The 16,306-nt window shown below is 49.3% G+C and overlaps 1 protein-coding gene and 2 long non-coding RNA genes across 10 annotated transcripts in view; 1 reads left to right on the top strand and 2 right to left on the bottom strand.

The window, feature by feature from the left end:
• Window positions 1-3,564: 3,564 nt before the first annotated feature.
• Window positions 3,565-16,306, bottom strand: part of LOC118374995 (inactive rhomboid protein 1-like) — an 83,111-nt gene continuing 70,369 nt past the window's right edge. For all 7 annotated transcript variants that reach the window (XM_052472242.1, XM_052472238.1, XM_052472249.1 and 4 more), the window contains 12 exons: window positions 12,678-12,797; window positions 11,073-11,242; window positions 10,571-10,828; window positions 9,919-10,030; window positions 9,669-9,743; window positions 9,390-9,551; window positions 8,081-8,181; window positions 7,829-7,987; window positions 7,498-7,674; window positions 7,091-7,244; window positions 4,798-5,021; window positions 3,565-4,626 (listed from right to left, as the gene is read on the bottom strand). In XM_052472242.1, the coding sequence (XP_052328202.1) occupies window positions 4,431-4,626; window positions 4,798-5,021; window positions 7,091-7,244; window positions 7,498-7,674; window positions 7,829-7,987; window positions 8,081-8,181; window positions 9,390-9,551; window positions 9,669-9,743; window positions 9,919-10,030; window positions 10,571-10,828; window positions 11,073-11,242; window positions 12,678-12,797 (1,908 nt within the window). In that variant the 3' untranslated portion in view covers window positions 3,565-4,430. The remainder of the gene's footprint in view (window positions 4,627-4,797; window positions 5,022-7,090; window positions 7,245-7,497; window positions 7,675-7,828; window positions 7,988-8,080; window positions 8,182-9,389; window positions 9,552-9,668; window positions 9,744-9,918; window positions 10,031-10,570; window positions 10,829-11,072; window positions 11,243-12,677; window positions 12,798-16,306) is intronic.
• LOC127909901 (uncharacterized) lies at window positions 5,144-6,880 on the top strand. 2 transcript variants are annotated; one of them, XR_008072897.1, is made up of 5 exons: window positions 5,144-5,283; window positions 5,436-5,944; window positions 6,046-6,146; window positions 6,401-6,704; window positions 6,756-6,880. It is a non-coding gene; the product is annotated as an uncharacterized LOC127909901 (long non-coding RNA). The 2 variants fall into 2 exon arrangements; XR_008072894.1 differs by having other exon boundaries at window positions 5,334-5,944.
• On the bottom strand, window positions 5,275-6,342 carry LOC127909900 (uncharacterized). Its single transcript, XR_008072893.1, has 3 exons — window positions 6,231-6,342; window positions 5,469-5,926; window positions 5,275-5,417 (listed from the first exon to the last, which is right to left on the bottom strand). It is a non-coding gene; the product is annotated as an uncharacterized LOC127909900 (long non-coding RNA).

Genomic DNA, 16,306 nt, shown 5'->3' with positions numbered 1-16,306 from the left:
TTGAGTCCTAAGTCAATGGATACTTTAAAGGCATTGAATAGAAAACTACAACAACAAAAAAATCCTACTTCCTGAATGGATTTTTCTCAGGTTTTCGCCTGCCAACTCAGTTCTGTTATACTCACAGACACTATTTAAACAGTGTTGGAAACTTAAGAGTGTTTTCTACCCAAATCCACCAATTATATGCATATCCTAGCTTCTGGGCCTGAGAAGAAGGCAGTTTAATTCGGGCACGCTTTTCATTCAAAATTCCAATTGCTGCCTCCTACCCTAGAGAAGTTAAGGATAAACATAATAATTTACTGAGAAACACTAATGGAAGGATCACAGTAACACTGGGAAAACAACAAACACTAAGTCTCAAACTCACTCAGGAGACAAAAGCACACAGCACACAATGTAAGCTTCAGCAAAGGACAACAGAAAACACACTTCTTTTAACAGGGAAATCATAATGATTAAATAGGACACACATGAGTGCTGTTAATGTCTCTAGGACATCTCTGCCGCCCTCTAGTGACAGGTGGGAACATGACAGTTCTGATTTGCCCTTTGTGCTGTTGTCTGTGCCCAATAATGTTTGTACCATGTTTTGTACTACTACCATGTTGTAATGCTGCCATGTTGTGTTGCTACCATGCTGTGTTTTCATGTATTGCTGCCATGCTATGTTGTTGTCTTGGGTCTCTCTTTATGTCTTTATGTTTTGTACTATATTTTTATTTGATTTTTAATCCCAGCCACTGTCCCCGCAGAAGGCATTTTGCCTTCTGGCAGGCTGTCATTGTAAATAAGAATTTGTTCTTAACTGACTAGTTAAATAAAATACAATCTATAGGTGGAGAAGCATCTGTAAGGTGAGTTTCGTGGAATAAGCCCTAAACATACTATGTAGGTATTATACATTGGCTGCAAATAAGGGTTTGTCATAATCAGCTTTCCTTCAACAGGAAGCTTGAGTGTACATACTAATTAACACTCAATTACAGACTCTCTCTGTGTGTGTGTGTGTGTGTGTGTGTGTGTGTGTGTGTGTGTGTGTGTGTGTGTGTGTGTGTGTGTGTGTGTGTGTGTGTGTGTGTGTGTGTGTGTGTGGAAGGGGCTGGTGAATCAAGGAGAGGGGGATGGAAGAGAGAATTAGTGAACGACAAAAGAGAGGACTTGAAGTGCCCCATAGATTATAGTGTGTGTGTGTGTGTGTGTGTGTGTGTGTGTGTGTGTGTGTGTGTGTGTGTGTGTGTGTGTGTGTGTGTGTGTGTGTGTGTGTGTGTGTGTGTGTGTGTGTGTGTGTGTGTGTGTGTGTTGGAAGGGGCTGGTGAATCAAGGAGAGGAAGAGGATTAGTAAACAGCAAAAGAGAGGTATTGACGTGCACCATTAAGAGTTGTGTGGAATAAACATATCAGACACTGAAATCATGAGAGGCCAGAGCCATGGAACAACATGGGGTCTCTAGTCGACATTAGCCTACATATCCTCTGGCAGAGACAATGTTGATAACACAGAGTATTATAAATGTATTATACATCTTACTTCAACAGCCATTTAGACTAGGTTTGTTGAAGCTTATATAGGAAGGCATCAGATATGGATCTTATGTGACATGTCCCTGATGGAAGCCACTTACTCAAAAAAACTCTGCCCTCTCCTGAGGGAGACTCTGCCCTCTACTGGGGGAGACTCTGCCCTCTATTGGGGGAGACTCTGCCCTCTACTGGGGGAGGCTCTGCCCTCTACTGGGGGAGACTCTGCCCTCTACTGAGGGAGACTCTGCCCTCTACTGGGGGAGGCTCTGCCCTCTACTGGGGGAGGCTCTGCCCTCTACTGGGGGAGGCTCTGCCCTCTACTGGGGGAGACTCTGCCCTCTACTGGGGGAGGCTCTGCCCTCTACTGGGGGAGACTCTGCCCTCTACTGGGGGAGACTCTGCCCTCTACTGGGGAGACTCTGCCCTCTACTGGGGGAGACTCTGCCCTCTAAAACTCTGCCCTCTACTGGGGAGACTCTGCCCTCTACTGGGGAGGCTCTGCCCTCTACTGGGGAGACTCTGCCCTCTACTGAGGGAGACTGGGGGAAACTCTGCCCTCTACTGGGGAGACTCTTCCCTCTACTGGGGAGGCTCTGCCCTCTACTGGGGGAGGCTCTGCCCTCTACTGGGGGAGACTCTGCCCTCTACTGAGGGAGACTCTGCCCTCTACTGGGGAGGCTCTGCCCTCTACTGGGGAGACTCTGCCCTCTACTGGGGAGACTCTGCCCTCTACTGGGGAGACTCTGCCCTCTACTAGGGGAAACTCTGTCGTCTACTGGGGGAGACTCTGCCCTCTACTGAGGGGAGACTCTTCCCTCTACTGCTCTGCTCTTCTGGGGAAAACTCTGCCCTCTACTGGGGAGACTCTGCCCATTGGGGGAAACTCTGCCCTCTTACTGCCTTCTATTGGGGGAGGCTCTGCCCTCTACTGGGGGAGGCTCTGCCCTCGATTGGGGGAGGCTCTGACCTCTACTGGGGGAGACTCTGCCCTCTACTAAGGGAAACTGTCGTCTACTGGGGGAGACTCTGCCCTCTACTGGGGAGGCTCTGCCCTCTACTGGGGGAGACTCTGCCCTCTACTAGGGGAAACTCTGTCGTCTACTGGGGGAGACTCTGCCCTCTACTGGGGGAGGCTCTGCCCTCTATTGGGGGAAACTCTGCCCTCTACTGGGGGAGACTCTGCCCTCTACTGGGGAAACTCTGCCCTCTACTGGGGGAGACTCTGCCCTCTACTGGGGAAACTCTGCCCTCTACTGGGGGAGACTCTGCCCTCTACTGGGGAAACTCTGCCCTCTACTGGGGGAGACTCTGCCCTCTACTGGGGGAGACTCTGCCCTCTACTGGGGGAGGCTCTGCCCTCTACTAGGGGAAACTCTGCCCTCTACTGGGGAAACTCTGCCCTCTACTGGGGAGACTCTGCCCTCTACTGGGGAAACTCTGCCCTCTACTGGGGGAGACTCTGCCCTCTACTGGGGGAGACTCTGCCCTCTACTGGGGAAACTCTGCCCTCTACTGGGGGAGACTCTGCCCTCTACTGGGGGAGACTCTGCCCTCTACTGGGGGAGGCTCTGCCCTCTACTGGGGGAAACTCTGCCCTCTACTGGGGAAACTCTGCCCTCTACTGGGGAGGCTCTGCCCTCTACTGGGGGAGGCTCTGCCCTCTACTGGGGAAACTCTGCCCTCTACTGAAGAAAACTCTGCCTTCTACTGGGGGAGGCTCTGCCCTCTATTGGGGGAAACTCTGCCCTCTACTGGGGAAACTCTGCCCTCTACTGGGGGAAACTCTGCTCTCTTCTGGGGAAAACTCTGCCCTCTACTGGGGGAAACTCTGCTCTCTTCTAGGGAAAACTCTGCCATCTACTGGGGAAAACTCTGCCCTCTACTGGGGGAAACTCTGCTCTCTTCTAGGGAAAACTCTGCCATCTACTGGGGAAAACTCTGCCCTCTACTTGGGGAAAACTCTGCTCTCTACTGGGGGAAACATGCATGTGCAACAAGACACATTCATACAACAGAAATAAAGTGGACACAGTAAGCTTCAGTTTGTGTTGCTGTATTGTCAGGTACAGATAAGCAGGTAGCTAAAACGCTACACTCCAAACACTCACCACTCTTAGACAGCAGTATACAGTACATGTTAAGCTACAAGTGGTTTGTCGAGTCTAACATAGAGCACATCTCAAATGGCACACGATTCCTTACCCCCTATGTAGTTCATTACTTTTTCAAATCATAGTCCACTATAAAGAGAATAGACCCAATATAGTGCACTAATAAGTTGATTGTATAGGGAATAGTGTGCCATTTGAGACTTGGATCTAGACTTGGACCTAGATTTAGACCTAGACTTGACATTAATAACCAAGGCACCAGAGGCAGTCATCCTACAGTACTAAACATATATTTTCTTTCTTGGGAGATAGCTTCCTGTCTGAGGTCATCCAATAATACTCTTAGTTGGCTTTATGACTTGTGTTGAAAAATACAAAACAAAATCCATCCACAACTGTGTGTGGAGTCAGTGGCTGCTGTGTGGTCTGATGGCCACAAGGTGGTGATGTTGGCCATATTACCCCCTTCCACCTCTCTCTGTCTTTATGCTTTGAAAGTGACCGGTCACTCGCTAGCAATGTCCATATAAACAAAACCGAATGGAGACAGATCAACAGTTCAACAGTTATTAAGATAAACCGTTATCAGTTCATTTTTCCAAGATTGGCAATCTTCACGTCCAATGTCCTGAATGCTACACCAAATATTTCCGCCGGTCCGGTCCATGCCGTGGCGTTGCTTTAAGTCTTGTCTTGTTCACCAGACTTGTGTCCTGCTATCCTGGTGCATGAGGCTATACTTCTTTGAGAATGTCCAATCTAGTCATAATATTTGCACGGTCAAAGGCCTGGTCAGTGGAGGTGGGCGTTGAGGTCGTACTTGTCACAGAACTTGTCAGTGAGGGGGATACAGGTGAGGTACTCACACCACTCACACTTGACCTGGTGGACGTAGAACAGGACAGCCAGCCCTGAGAAGAGACCCAGGAACACCAACAGGAACACACAGATCTGGACACGCTTACGGTACATGTCTGAACGTCCAAAACTGGAAATAATAAGAATAGATCATATAATCAGATAGTGACGATGATTTGCCAATGTGTAGTAATAATAAAATCCCCCTAATTACTCCAAGCAACTTCAACCCAACAACCGAGTCATGTATATGTCAAAGCGTTTACATCCAAACAAACTAAACATTTCACAAACTTCTCACCTGATGTATGGCAGGAAGGCGAAGGAGAGGAAGAGTCCAGAGATGAATCCGGAGATGTGGGCGAAGTTGTCTATCCAGGGCAGCAGGCCAAAGGAGAACAGGAAGAGGACGACACACAGCAGCTTGGTAAAAGCCCTCCAAGGACACTCCAGGATCTGCCAGCTCTGGAACAGCTCAACAAACAGACAGGCCAGAATACCAAACTGAGAGCCTGCTGGACCCACCTGGGGAGGAAGGGAGAGTGGGAGCGGGAGTATATTTTACCTCAGCTCTGTAGGGTAGGTATCTACGGTAGAGTATATCTACAGTATTTACCTCAGCTCTGTAGGGTAGGTATCTACGGTACAGTGTCTCTACAGTATTTACCTCAGCTCTGTAGGGCAGGTATCTACGGTACAGTGTCTCTACAGTATTTACCTCAGCTCTGTAGGGTAGGTATCTACGGTACAGTGTCTCTACAGTATTTACCTCAGCTCTGTAGGGCAGGTATCATGGTACAGTATATCTACAGTATTTCCCTCAGCTCTGTAGTGTAGGTATCTACGGTACAGTGTCTCTACAGTATTTACCTCAGCTCTGTAGGGCAGGTATCTACGGTACAGTGTCTCTACAGTATTTACCTCAGCTCTGTAGGGTAGGTATCTACGGTACAGTGTCTCTACAGTATTTACCTCAGCTCTGTAGGGCAGGTATCTACGGTACAGTGTCTCTACAGTATTTACCTCAGCTCTGTAGGGTAGGTATCTACGGTACAGTGTCTCTACAGTATTTACCTCAGCTCTGTAGGGCAGGTATCTACGGTACAGTGTCTCTACAGTATTTACCTCAGCTCTGTAGGGCAGGTATCTACGGTACAGTGTCTCTACAGTATTTACCTCAGCTCTGTAGGGCAGGTATCATGGTACAGTGTATCTACAGTATTTACCTCAGCTCTGTAGGGTAGGTATCATGGCACAGTGTATCTACAGTATTTACCTCAGCTCTGTAGGGCAGGTATCTACGGTACAATGTATCTACAGTATTTACTTCAGCTCTGTAGGGTAGATATCTACGGTACAGTGTATCTACAGTATTTCCCTCAGCTCTGTAGGGTAGATATCTACGGTACAGTGTATCTACAGTATTTTACCTCAGCTCTGTAGGGCAGGTATCATGGTACAGTGTATCTACAGTATTTACTTCAGCTCTGTAGGGTAGATATCTACGGTACAGTGTATCTACAGTATTTACCTCAGCTCTGTAGGGCAGGTATCATGGTACAGTGTATCTACAGTATTTACCTCAGCTCTGTAGGGTAGGTATCTACGGTACAGTGTATCTACAGTATTTACCTCAGCTCTGTAGGGCAGGTATCTACGGTACAGTGTCTCTACAGTATTTACCTCAGCTCTGTAGGGTAGGTATTTACGGTACAGTGTATCTACAGTATTTACCTCAGCTCTGTAGGGTAGGTATCATGGTACAGTGTATCTACAGTATTTACCTCAGCTCTGTAGGGTAGGTATCTACGGTACAGTGTCTCTACAGTATTTACCTCAGCTCTGTAGGGTAGGTATCTACGGTAAAGTGTATCTACAGTATTTACCTCAGCTCTGTAGGGCAGGTATCATGGTACAGTGTATCTACAGTATTTACCTCAGCTCTGTAGGGTAGGTATCTACGGTACAGTGTATCTACAGTATTTACCTCAGCTCTGTAGGGTAGGTATCATGGTACAGTGTATCTACAGTATTTACCTCAGCTCTGTAGGGCAGGTATCATGGTACAGTGTATCTACAGTATTTACCTCAGCTCTGTAGGGTAGGTATCTACGGTACAGTGTATCTACAGTATTTACCTCAGCTCTGTAGGGTAGATATCTACGGTACAGTGTATCTACAGTATTTTACCTCAGCTCTGTAGGGTAGGTATCATGGTACAGTGTATTTACAGTATTTTACCTCAGCTCTGTAGGGTAGGTATCATGGTACAGTGTATTTACAGTATTTACCTCAGCTCTGTAGGGTAGGTATCTACGGTACAGTGTCTCTACAGTATTTACCTCAGCTCTGTAGGGCAGGTATCATGGTACAGTGTCTCTACAGTATTTACCTCAGCTCTGTAGGGCAGGTATCATGGTACAGTGTATCTACAGTATTTACCTCAGCTCTGTAGGGTAGGTATCTACGGTACAGTGTCTCTACAGTATTTACCTCAGCTTTGTAGGGGAGGTATCATGGTACAGTGTATCTACAGTATTTACCTCAGCTCTATAGGGGAGGTATCTACGGTACAGTGTATCTACAGTATTTACCTCAGCTCTGTAGGGGAGGAAGATGGCGCTGGCCAGGTTTCCAGTGATTCCAGAGACAATGTAGATGATAGAGATCCTCAGCCAGCCAGCCAGCTTCTCTAAGTCCCTCAGGATGGTCATCTGGAACAGCACCGACACCAGGCAGTGCAGGATCCTACACACACACACACACACACACACACACACACACACACACACACACACACACACACACACACACACACACACACACACACACACACACACACACACACACACACACACACACACACACACACACACACACACACACACACACACACACACACACACACACACACACATACGCTATACATTAGTAATGCGGGAGAAACCCTGAAAAAGACACAACACCATGACGGATGATTCTGGGGGAGTTCCAGTCTCACCCAGCATGGAGGAATAGAGAGAGCCAGAGTCTGTAGAACTGGTCTGGGATCTCAGGGTTGAGGAAAGGCAGCAAGCCACACACATCATCCAGACAGGCCACCTGGGAGCAGAGAGTAGCCTCCTCGTGGAAGTAGCCCTTCATAAAGTCACAGTACTCTCTGGACGTGATCTCACACCTGAACACATAACACATTACATTATTACAACACACACATAACGTTCTTACAACATTAACAAATAATAGCAGCCTGCACACACAACACACAGGATTACATCACAGCATCATCGCAACGACAATAGCTGCAGAGACAGAACAAACAGAGTCCTTACCTCCCTTTGGTCCCGATGCAGCAGGGCCGTCCTGCGATGGCACAGTCTATGTGGGGGAGGTTAGTGTGGTTGCCTGGGTTGTACCTGGTACACACTGGCCACTTGGTGATGTCATCAGGCCACTCGTGAGGCGATACAGAGGCTGGCTCCAGGCAGATCCTGGAAGGAGAGGAACAGAGGAAAGAATGTTAGAGGAATAGAGGGAAGAGGAGATATAGAAGAAGAGAGGGACAGAAAGAAGCAGTCTATTACCTGGGGTCCTGGTGGCAGACTGAGCCGTGCTGACGGACCTTCCCCTTCAGGAGAGGAGCACTGGGGTGATGAGGCCACTTCACCCACACTGCTAGAGTAGACTGGAGAGAGAGAGAGAGAGAGAGAGAGAGAGAATGAAAGAACAAGAGAGACAGACAGACAGAGAAAGAAAGAAACAACACTATTTGTACATTGTGTATATATATATATATATATATATATATATATATATATATATATATATATAATATGACATTTGTAATGTCTTTACTGTTTTGAAACTGTTGTATGTGTAATGTTTACTGTTAATTTTTGTTGTTTTTCACTTTATATATTCACTTTGTATGTTGTCTACCTCACTTGCTTTGGCAATGTTAACACATGTTTCCCATGCCAATAAAGCCCTTGAATTGAATTGAATTGAATTCAGAGAGAGAGAGAGAATGAAAGAACAAGAGAGACAGACAGACAGTGAAAGAAAGAAACAACAGAGAGAGAGAGAGAGAGAGAGAGAGAGAGAGAGAGAGAGAGAGAGAGAGAGAGAGAGAGAGAGAGAGAGAGAGAGAGAGAGAGAGAGAGAGAGAGAGAGAGAGAGACAGAGAGACAGAGAAAGAAAGAAACAACAGAGAGAAAGAGAGAGAGAGAGAGAGAGAGAGAGAGAGAGAGAGAGAGAGAGAGAGAGAGAGAACAAGAGAGAATGAAAGAACAAGAGAGACAGACAGAGAGAGAAAGAAAGAAACAAGAGAGAGAGAGAGAAGAGAGTGTGAGAGAGAAAGAGAGAGAGAGAGAGAGAGAGAGAGAGAGAGAGAGAGAAGAGAATGAAGAGAGAGAGAGAGAGAGAGAGAGAGAGAGAGAGAGAGAGAGAGAGAGAGAGAGAGAATGAAAGAACAAGAGAGACAGACAGACAGAGAAAGAAAGAAACAACAGAGAGAGAGAGAGAGAGAGAGAGAGAGAGAGAGAGAGAGAGAGAGAGAGAGAGAGAGAGAGAGAGAGAGAGAGAAAGAACAAGAAGACAGAAAGAACAAGAGAGACAGACAGACAGACAGAGAAAGAAAGAAACAACAGAGAGAGAGAGAGAGAGAGAGAGAGAGAGAGAGAGAGAGAGAGAGAGAGAGAGAGAGAGAGAGAGAGAGAGAGAGAGAGAGAGAATGAAAGAAAAAGAGAGACAGACGGACAGAGAAAGAAAGAAACAACAGAGAGAGAGAGAGAGAGAGAGAGAGAGAGAGAGAGATATCAGATCTCGTAGGACGTTAACCAGTACAAGACTCTAACATTAGTCTAACATTAGTCTAACACCAGGGTGACTCACAGAGCACTCCTCCTGTGAAGTCTGGAGACAGCCAGAGCGGTCGTTCCTCACACAGCAGGCTGAGTCCCCCTCTCTTCTTCTCTTCTCCTGGATCAGGTCATGGACCTGCTGGTCCTGACGCATGCAGGGGGAGAACTTAGCCCCCAGGTGGATCAGCGCCTCCTGCAGGCCAGGGGGAGGATGTGCAGTCAGAACACAGACAAGGTCTCATACTGTCGCTGACATTGAGGTTTAAATGATCAAACGAAGTCCATTCGCCTAAAAAAAAGCTACACGTACCGAATTTGGTCCCACCCAAAAGTTTTCTTGTTGCACAAACTTGACATTTTCATGAACACCTTTATTTCTCAATACCTAAACAGAGAGAGAGAGGGAAAATACCAAAGGGTTTACAAAGTCAAATACACAGACATACCGGAGTCAAAGGATCGCTCATCACACAAGGCACAAGCTTCATAGCAATGACGATACACCCGCCACTGTAACTTGTAGAACCCAAACTACAGTATAAAACAATCGGTGTACTGACCGAGTCGACAGTCTCGTGCTGGGAGAAGCCAACAGGGGCAATGCCGTACAGACTCACAGTCAACATGGTGATCAACAGGTGGACAAACATGATCCAGTAGGTGAAGAAAGGCCTGCAGAGACACACAATATGAATAAGGTATACCAGACAGTATACCAGCTTGCCTCCTCTGTTAGAAACAGTACCCCACTATGTCAGTGTGGGCTTCCCACTGAAAACAGCTGCAGCGACTGGGAGAACAGTTTGTAGTGTACACCTGCGTACACCATTTTTCCCCACATGGAGCACCGGGGACTCGGGAGTGAGTCACACAGTCCTGCTGCATCTAGAGGCCAGGTCAGCCAGAAGGAAAGGTGCTTTCATGTGAGTCATAGTACAGTAACGTTTGGGAACCACTGGTCTACACTATCCTGTGATGTCTCATGCTGTATGTTATCTGGGGCCAACTCAGACACAGCTGCTACCTCTGCTACGGCTGTGACTGGGCTCTTCTCCTGTAAATCGTAACATGTTAGACATGTGACCATGTTACATGTAAAGTGCAACTATGTGACATTCCAGAGTTGAAGTCAATTGCACAGCCATGTAGCACATTTTGAATTTGAAATATAAATTCAAGAATCTGAAAATCCTCTAAGACAATAAAGTGTACCTGTGGTCATCCATGTCCTCTATCTGCTGCTGGACGAAGCTGTCGATGCGTTTGCGGTAGGTTCTGTTGGTGAGCCGTCCCACCATGCCTAGGCCGTAGGGCCTCTTCTCCCTGGCGAAGAGCTTCTTGACAGGCACTGTGATCCGCTGGCCCCGTCGCTGACCACTCACACTCACCACCTCCTGCTGCAGACGCACCTTGGGATGGACCAGAGACGGCCCAGGTTCTTTACCCTTACGCCAGCCTCTTTCTAGGGGTCTGTTGATCAATTAAGAGGTGGAGGGAGGAGGAGGAGAGAGGGAGAGAGAAATAGAAAAAGAGAGAGAGACAGACAGAGAGAGAATGAGAAAGATATGGTAGCGAAGGAGAGAGAAAGGGTCAGAAGAGGGTGTGTGTTAGGTGAAAACAGGCTACAGTAGCAGCAACAACTTGTTTGTGTCTGTCTGTGTGTCTCTGTGTGTGTCTGTGTGTATGTCTGTCTGTGTGTGTGTGTTAAACTCACATCATTAGGTGACTCCTCTCCAGTTCGTTCTTGTCCAGGGCACCACCTGTGAGGTCACTCTCACCTGCAGCTGTGTTAGACTCCTCCTCTTTAATGGCGGCCTCAGACGGAGAGTCAAACACATCGTCTGCATAGGTAGACAGCTCCTCATCTCCTCTCCTCAAACCATCCTGCATGGAGGAGAGGAGGAGGAGGAGGAAACGAGAGGAGAGGAGAAGAAGGAGGAGGAGGAGGAAACGAGAGGAGAGGAGAAGGAGGAGGAGGAGGAGGAGGAGGAGGAGGAGGAGGAGGAGGAGGAGGAGGAGGAAACGAGAGGAGAGGAGAAGAAGGGGGGGGGGAGGAGGAGGAGGAGGAAATGAGAGGAGAGGAGAAGAAGGAGGAGGAGGAGGAAACGAGAGGAGAGGAGAAGAAGGAGGAGGAGGAGGAGGAGGAGGAGGAAACCAGAGGAGAAGAGAAGAAGGGGGAGGGGAAGGAGGAGGAGGACGAAATGAGAGGAGAGGAGAAGGAGGAGGAGGAGGAAACGAGTGGAGAGGAGAAGGAGGAGGAGGAGGAGGGAGGAGGAGGAGGAGGAGGAGGAGGAGGAGGAGGAGGAGGAGGAGGAGGAGGAGGAGGAAACAAGAGGAGAAGGAGAAGGAGGAGGAGGAGGAGGAGGAGGAGGAGGAAATGAGAGGGGGAGGGGGAGGAGGAGGAGGAGGAAATGAGAGGAGAGGAGAAGAAGGAGGAGGAGGAAACGAGGAGGAGAGGAGGAGGAGGAGGAGGAGGAGGAGGAGGAGGAGGAGGAGGAGGAGGAGGAGAGGAGGGAGGAGGAGGAGGAGGAGGAGGAGGAGGAGGAGGAAACAAGAGGAGAAGAGAAGAAGGGGGAGAGGGAGGAGGAGGAGGAGGAAATGAGAGGAGAGGAGAAGAAGGAGGAGGAGGAGGAGGAGGAGGAGGAAACGAGTGGAGAGGAGAAGAAGGAGGAGGAGGAGGAGGAGGAGGAGGAGGAGGAGGAGAGGAGAAGGAGGAGGAGGAGGAGGAAACAAGAGGAGAAGAGAAGAAGGGGGAGGGGGGAGGAGGAGGAGGAAATGAGAGGAGAGGAGAAGAAGGAGGAGGAGGAGGAAACGAGAGGAGAGGAGAAGAAGGAGGAGGAGGAGGAGGAGGAGGAGGAGGAAACCAGAGGAGAAGAGAAGAAGGGGAGGGGAAGGAGGAGGAGGACGAAATGAGAGGAGAGGAGAAGGAGGAGGAGGAGGAAACGAGTGGAGAGGAGAAGAAGGAGGAGGAGGAGGAGGAGGAGGAGGAGGAGGAGGAGGAGGAGGAGGAGGAGGAGGAGGAGGAGGAGGAGGAAACGAGTGGAGAGGAGAAGAAGGAGGAGGAGGAGGAGGAGGAGGAGGAGGAGGAGGAGGAGGAGGAGGAGGAGGAAATGAGAGGAGAGGAGAAGAAGAAGGAGGAGGAGGAGGAGGAGGAGGAGGAGGAGGAGGAGGAGGAGGAGGAGAAAATGAGAGGAGAAGAAGGAGGAGGAGGAGGAAACGAGAGGAGAGGAGAAGAAGGAGGAGGAGGAAAAGGGTGAAAGGGTGTATGTGGTATCTGTACATGAATGTGTGATGGGACAGGTGTGTGTATGTTACTCACCCTAGCAAAGAAGGAGGTGTCCAGCTCATCAGGGAAGTCCACTGTGTCGTCCTCCGGGAAAGTCACTGGCATGAAGCTCCGCCTGCGACAGCGCTGGTCCCTCTCCCAAACCGTACGGCCCTGACACACACCATCATCACCGTCAATGTTATACCCTCTGTTATACATTTATTGCATGATAATACATTACTGTTGTGTGTGACAGGAAGACCATGACGGGTCAATTCCATTTAAATTCCGTCAGTAGGAAGTAAATTACATTTAAAATAGAAATGGAATTGACCCCAACCCGAAATCAAGAACATACCAAGTAAACAAAGGGTAGACAGTGTCCCCAGACAAAACGACACAAATGATTTTCCTCTCTGGCTTCTGACAACCAGCTGTGAACAGTGGCCATGATGATTATGATGCTTTGACCTCAGGAGGCGGGATTAGCCCTGTATCATTCAATGTTCCAGTTCCAGAACACACAACACTCTACTGGATAACACACCAGACACACAGCTGAGCCTTCTGACTGGAGGACAGTACTGACAGCAGTGTTATCCTACTGCCATCTGTTAATGGGGTTCGGGACATGGACCAGCCCCCCTCCCCCCAACGCTGCCTGACACCACAGGACATGGAGATCTATCTATCTGTACCCCCACCACCCTGCCTGACACCACAGGACATGGAGATCTATCTATCTGTACCCCCACCACCCTGCCTGACACCACAGGACATGGAGATATATCTATCTGTACCCCCCACCACCCTGCCTGACACCACAGGACATGAAGATCTATCTATCTGTACCCCCCACCACCCTGCCTGACACCACAGGACATGGAGATATATCTATCTGTACCCCCACCACCCTGCCTGACACCACAGGACATGGAGATCTATCTATCTGTACCCCCCACCACCCTGCCTGACACCACAGGACATGGAGATCTATCTATCTGTACCCCCCACCACCCTGCCTGACACCACAGGACATGGAGATCTATCTATCTGTACCCCCCACCACCCTGCCTGACACCACAGGACATGGAGATCTATCTATCTGTACCCCCCACCACCTGCCTGACACCACAGGACATGGAGATATATCTATCTGTACCCCCACCACCCTGCCTGACACCACAGGACATGAAGATCTATCTATCTGTACCCCCACCACCCTGCCTGACACCACAGGACATGGAGATATATCTATCTGTACCCCCACCACCCTGCCTGACACCACAGGACATGGAGATCTATCTATCTGTACCCCCACCACCCTGCCTGACACCACAGGACATGGAGATCTATCTATCTGTACTCCCCACCACCCTGCCTGACACCACAGGACATGGAGATCTATCTATCTGTACCCCCACCACCCTGCCTGACACCACAGGACATGGAGATCTATCTATCTGTACCCCCACCACTCTGCCTGACACCACAGGACATGGAGATATATCTATCTGTACCCCCACCACCCTGCCTGACACCACAGGACATGAAGATCTATCTATCTGTACCCCCACCACCCTGCCTGACACCACAGGACATGGAGATATATCTATCTGTACCCCCACCACCCTGCCTGACACCACAGGACATGAAGATCTATCTATCTGTACCCCCACCACCCTGCCTGACACCACAGGACATGGAGATATATCTATCTGTACCCCCCCACCACCCTGCCTGACACCACAGGACATGGAGATATATCTATCTGTACCCCCACCACCCTGCCTGACACCACAGGACATGGAGATATATCTATCTGTACCCCCACCACCCTGCCTGACACCACAGGACATGGAGATCTATCTATCTGTACCCCCACCACCCTGCCTGACACCACAGGACATGGAGATCTATCTATCTGTACCCCCCACCACCCTGCCTGACACCACAGGACATGGAGATATATCTATCTGTACCCCCCACCACCCTGCCTGACACCACAGGACATGAAGATCTATCTATCTGTACCCCCCACCACCCTGCCTGACACCACAGGACATGGAGATATATCTATCTGTACCCCCCACCACCCTGCCTGACACCACAGGACATGGAGATATATCTATCTGTACCCCCCACCACCCTGCCTGACACCACAGGACATGGAGATATATCTATCTGTACCCCCCACCACCCTGCCTGACACCACAGGACATGGAGATATATCTATCTGTACCCCCCACCACCCTGCCTGACACCACAGGACATGGAGATATATCTATCTGTACCCCCCACCACCCTGCCTGACACCACAGGACATGGAGATCTATCTATCTGTACCCCCCACCACCCTGCCTGACACCACAGGACATGGAGATCTATCTATCTGTACCCCCACCACCCTGCCTGACACCACAGGACATGGAGATCTATCTATCTGTACCCCCACCACCCTGCCTGACACCACAGGACATGGAGATCTATCTATCTGTACCCCCCACCACCCTGCCTGACACCACAGGACATGGAGATCTATCTATCTGTTAAACCACCCTGCCTGACACCACAGGACATGGAGATCTATCTATCTGTACCCCCCACCACCCTGCCTGACACCACAGGACATGGAGATCATATCTATCTGTACAGCCCCCAGTGGAGTTAAAGCACCCAGGAGATCCTGACACAGCTGCCTCACCACAGGACATGGAGATCCATCTATCTGTACAGCCTGACACCCACCACCCTGCCTGACACCACAGGACATGGAGATATATCTATCTGTACCCCCCACCACCCTCAGGAGATATATCTATCCCCATCTATCTGTATCCCCCCACCACCCTGCCTGACACCACAGGACATGGAGATCACCCAGCCTGACACCACAGGACATGGAGATCTATCTATCTGTACAGTGTTCAGTGACCAGGGTCATATCTGACAGACAGCTTCACCCAGTGGAGTAACCAAATCTGCAGTGTTCACCCTGTGGAACCAGGGTCATCTATCTGACAGACAGCTTCACCCAGTGGAGTTAAAGCAGTGTTCAGTGACCAGGGTCATATCTGACAGACAGCTTCCCCAGTGGAGTTAAAGCAGTGTTCAGTAACCAGGGTCATATCTGACAGACAGCTTCACAGTGCAGTTAAAGCAGTGTTCAGTAACCAGGGTCATATCTGACAGACAGCTTCACAGCAGACAGCTTCACCCAGTGGAGTTCAGTGTTCAGTGACCAGGGTCATATCTGACAGTGGAGTTAAAGCAGTGTTCAGAAACCAGGGTCATATCTGACAGACAGCTTCACCCAGTGGAGTTAAAGCAGTGTTCAGTGACCAGGGTCATTTCTGACAGACAGCTTCACCCAGTGGAGTTAAAGCAGTGTTCAGTAACCAGGGTCATATCTGACAGACAGCTTCACCCAGTGGAGTTAAAGCAGTGTTCAGTAACCAGGGTCATATCTGACAGACAGCTTTCAGTAACCAGGGTCATATCCAGTGGAGTTAAAGCAGTGTTCAGTGACCAGGGTCATATCTGACAGACAGCTTCACCCAGTGGAGTTAAAGCAGTGTTCAGTAACCAGGACAGTCATATCTGTTCAGTACCAGGGTCATATCTGACAGCTTCACTGCAGTTAAAGTGTTCAGTTAAAGCAGTTCACCCAGTTTAAAGCA

This window comes from Oncorhynchus keta, chromosome 2 (genome assembly GCF_023373465.1).
Source record: "Oncorhynchus keta strain PuntledgeMale-10-30-2019 chromosome 2, Oket_V2, whole genome shotgun sequence".
Taxonomy (NCBI): domain Eukaryota; kingdom Metazoa; phylum Chordata; class Actinopteri; order Salmoniformes; family Salmonidae; genus Oncorhynchus; species Oncorhynchus keta.
Note: the sequence above shows the minus strand (reverse complement) of the source record. Positions and strands in the feature narration are given on the sequence as shown.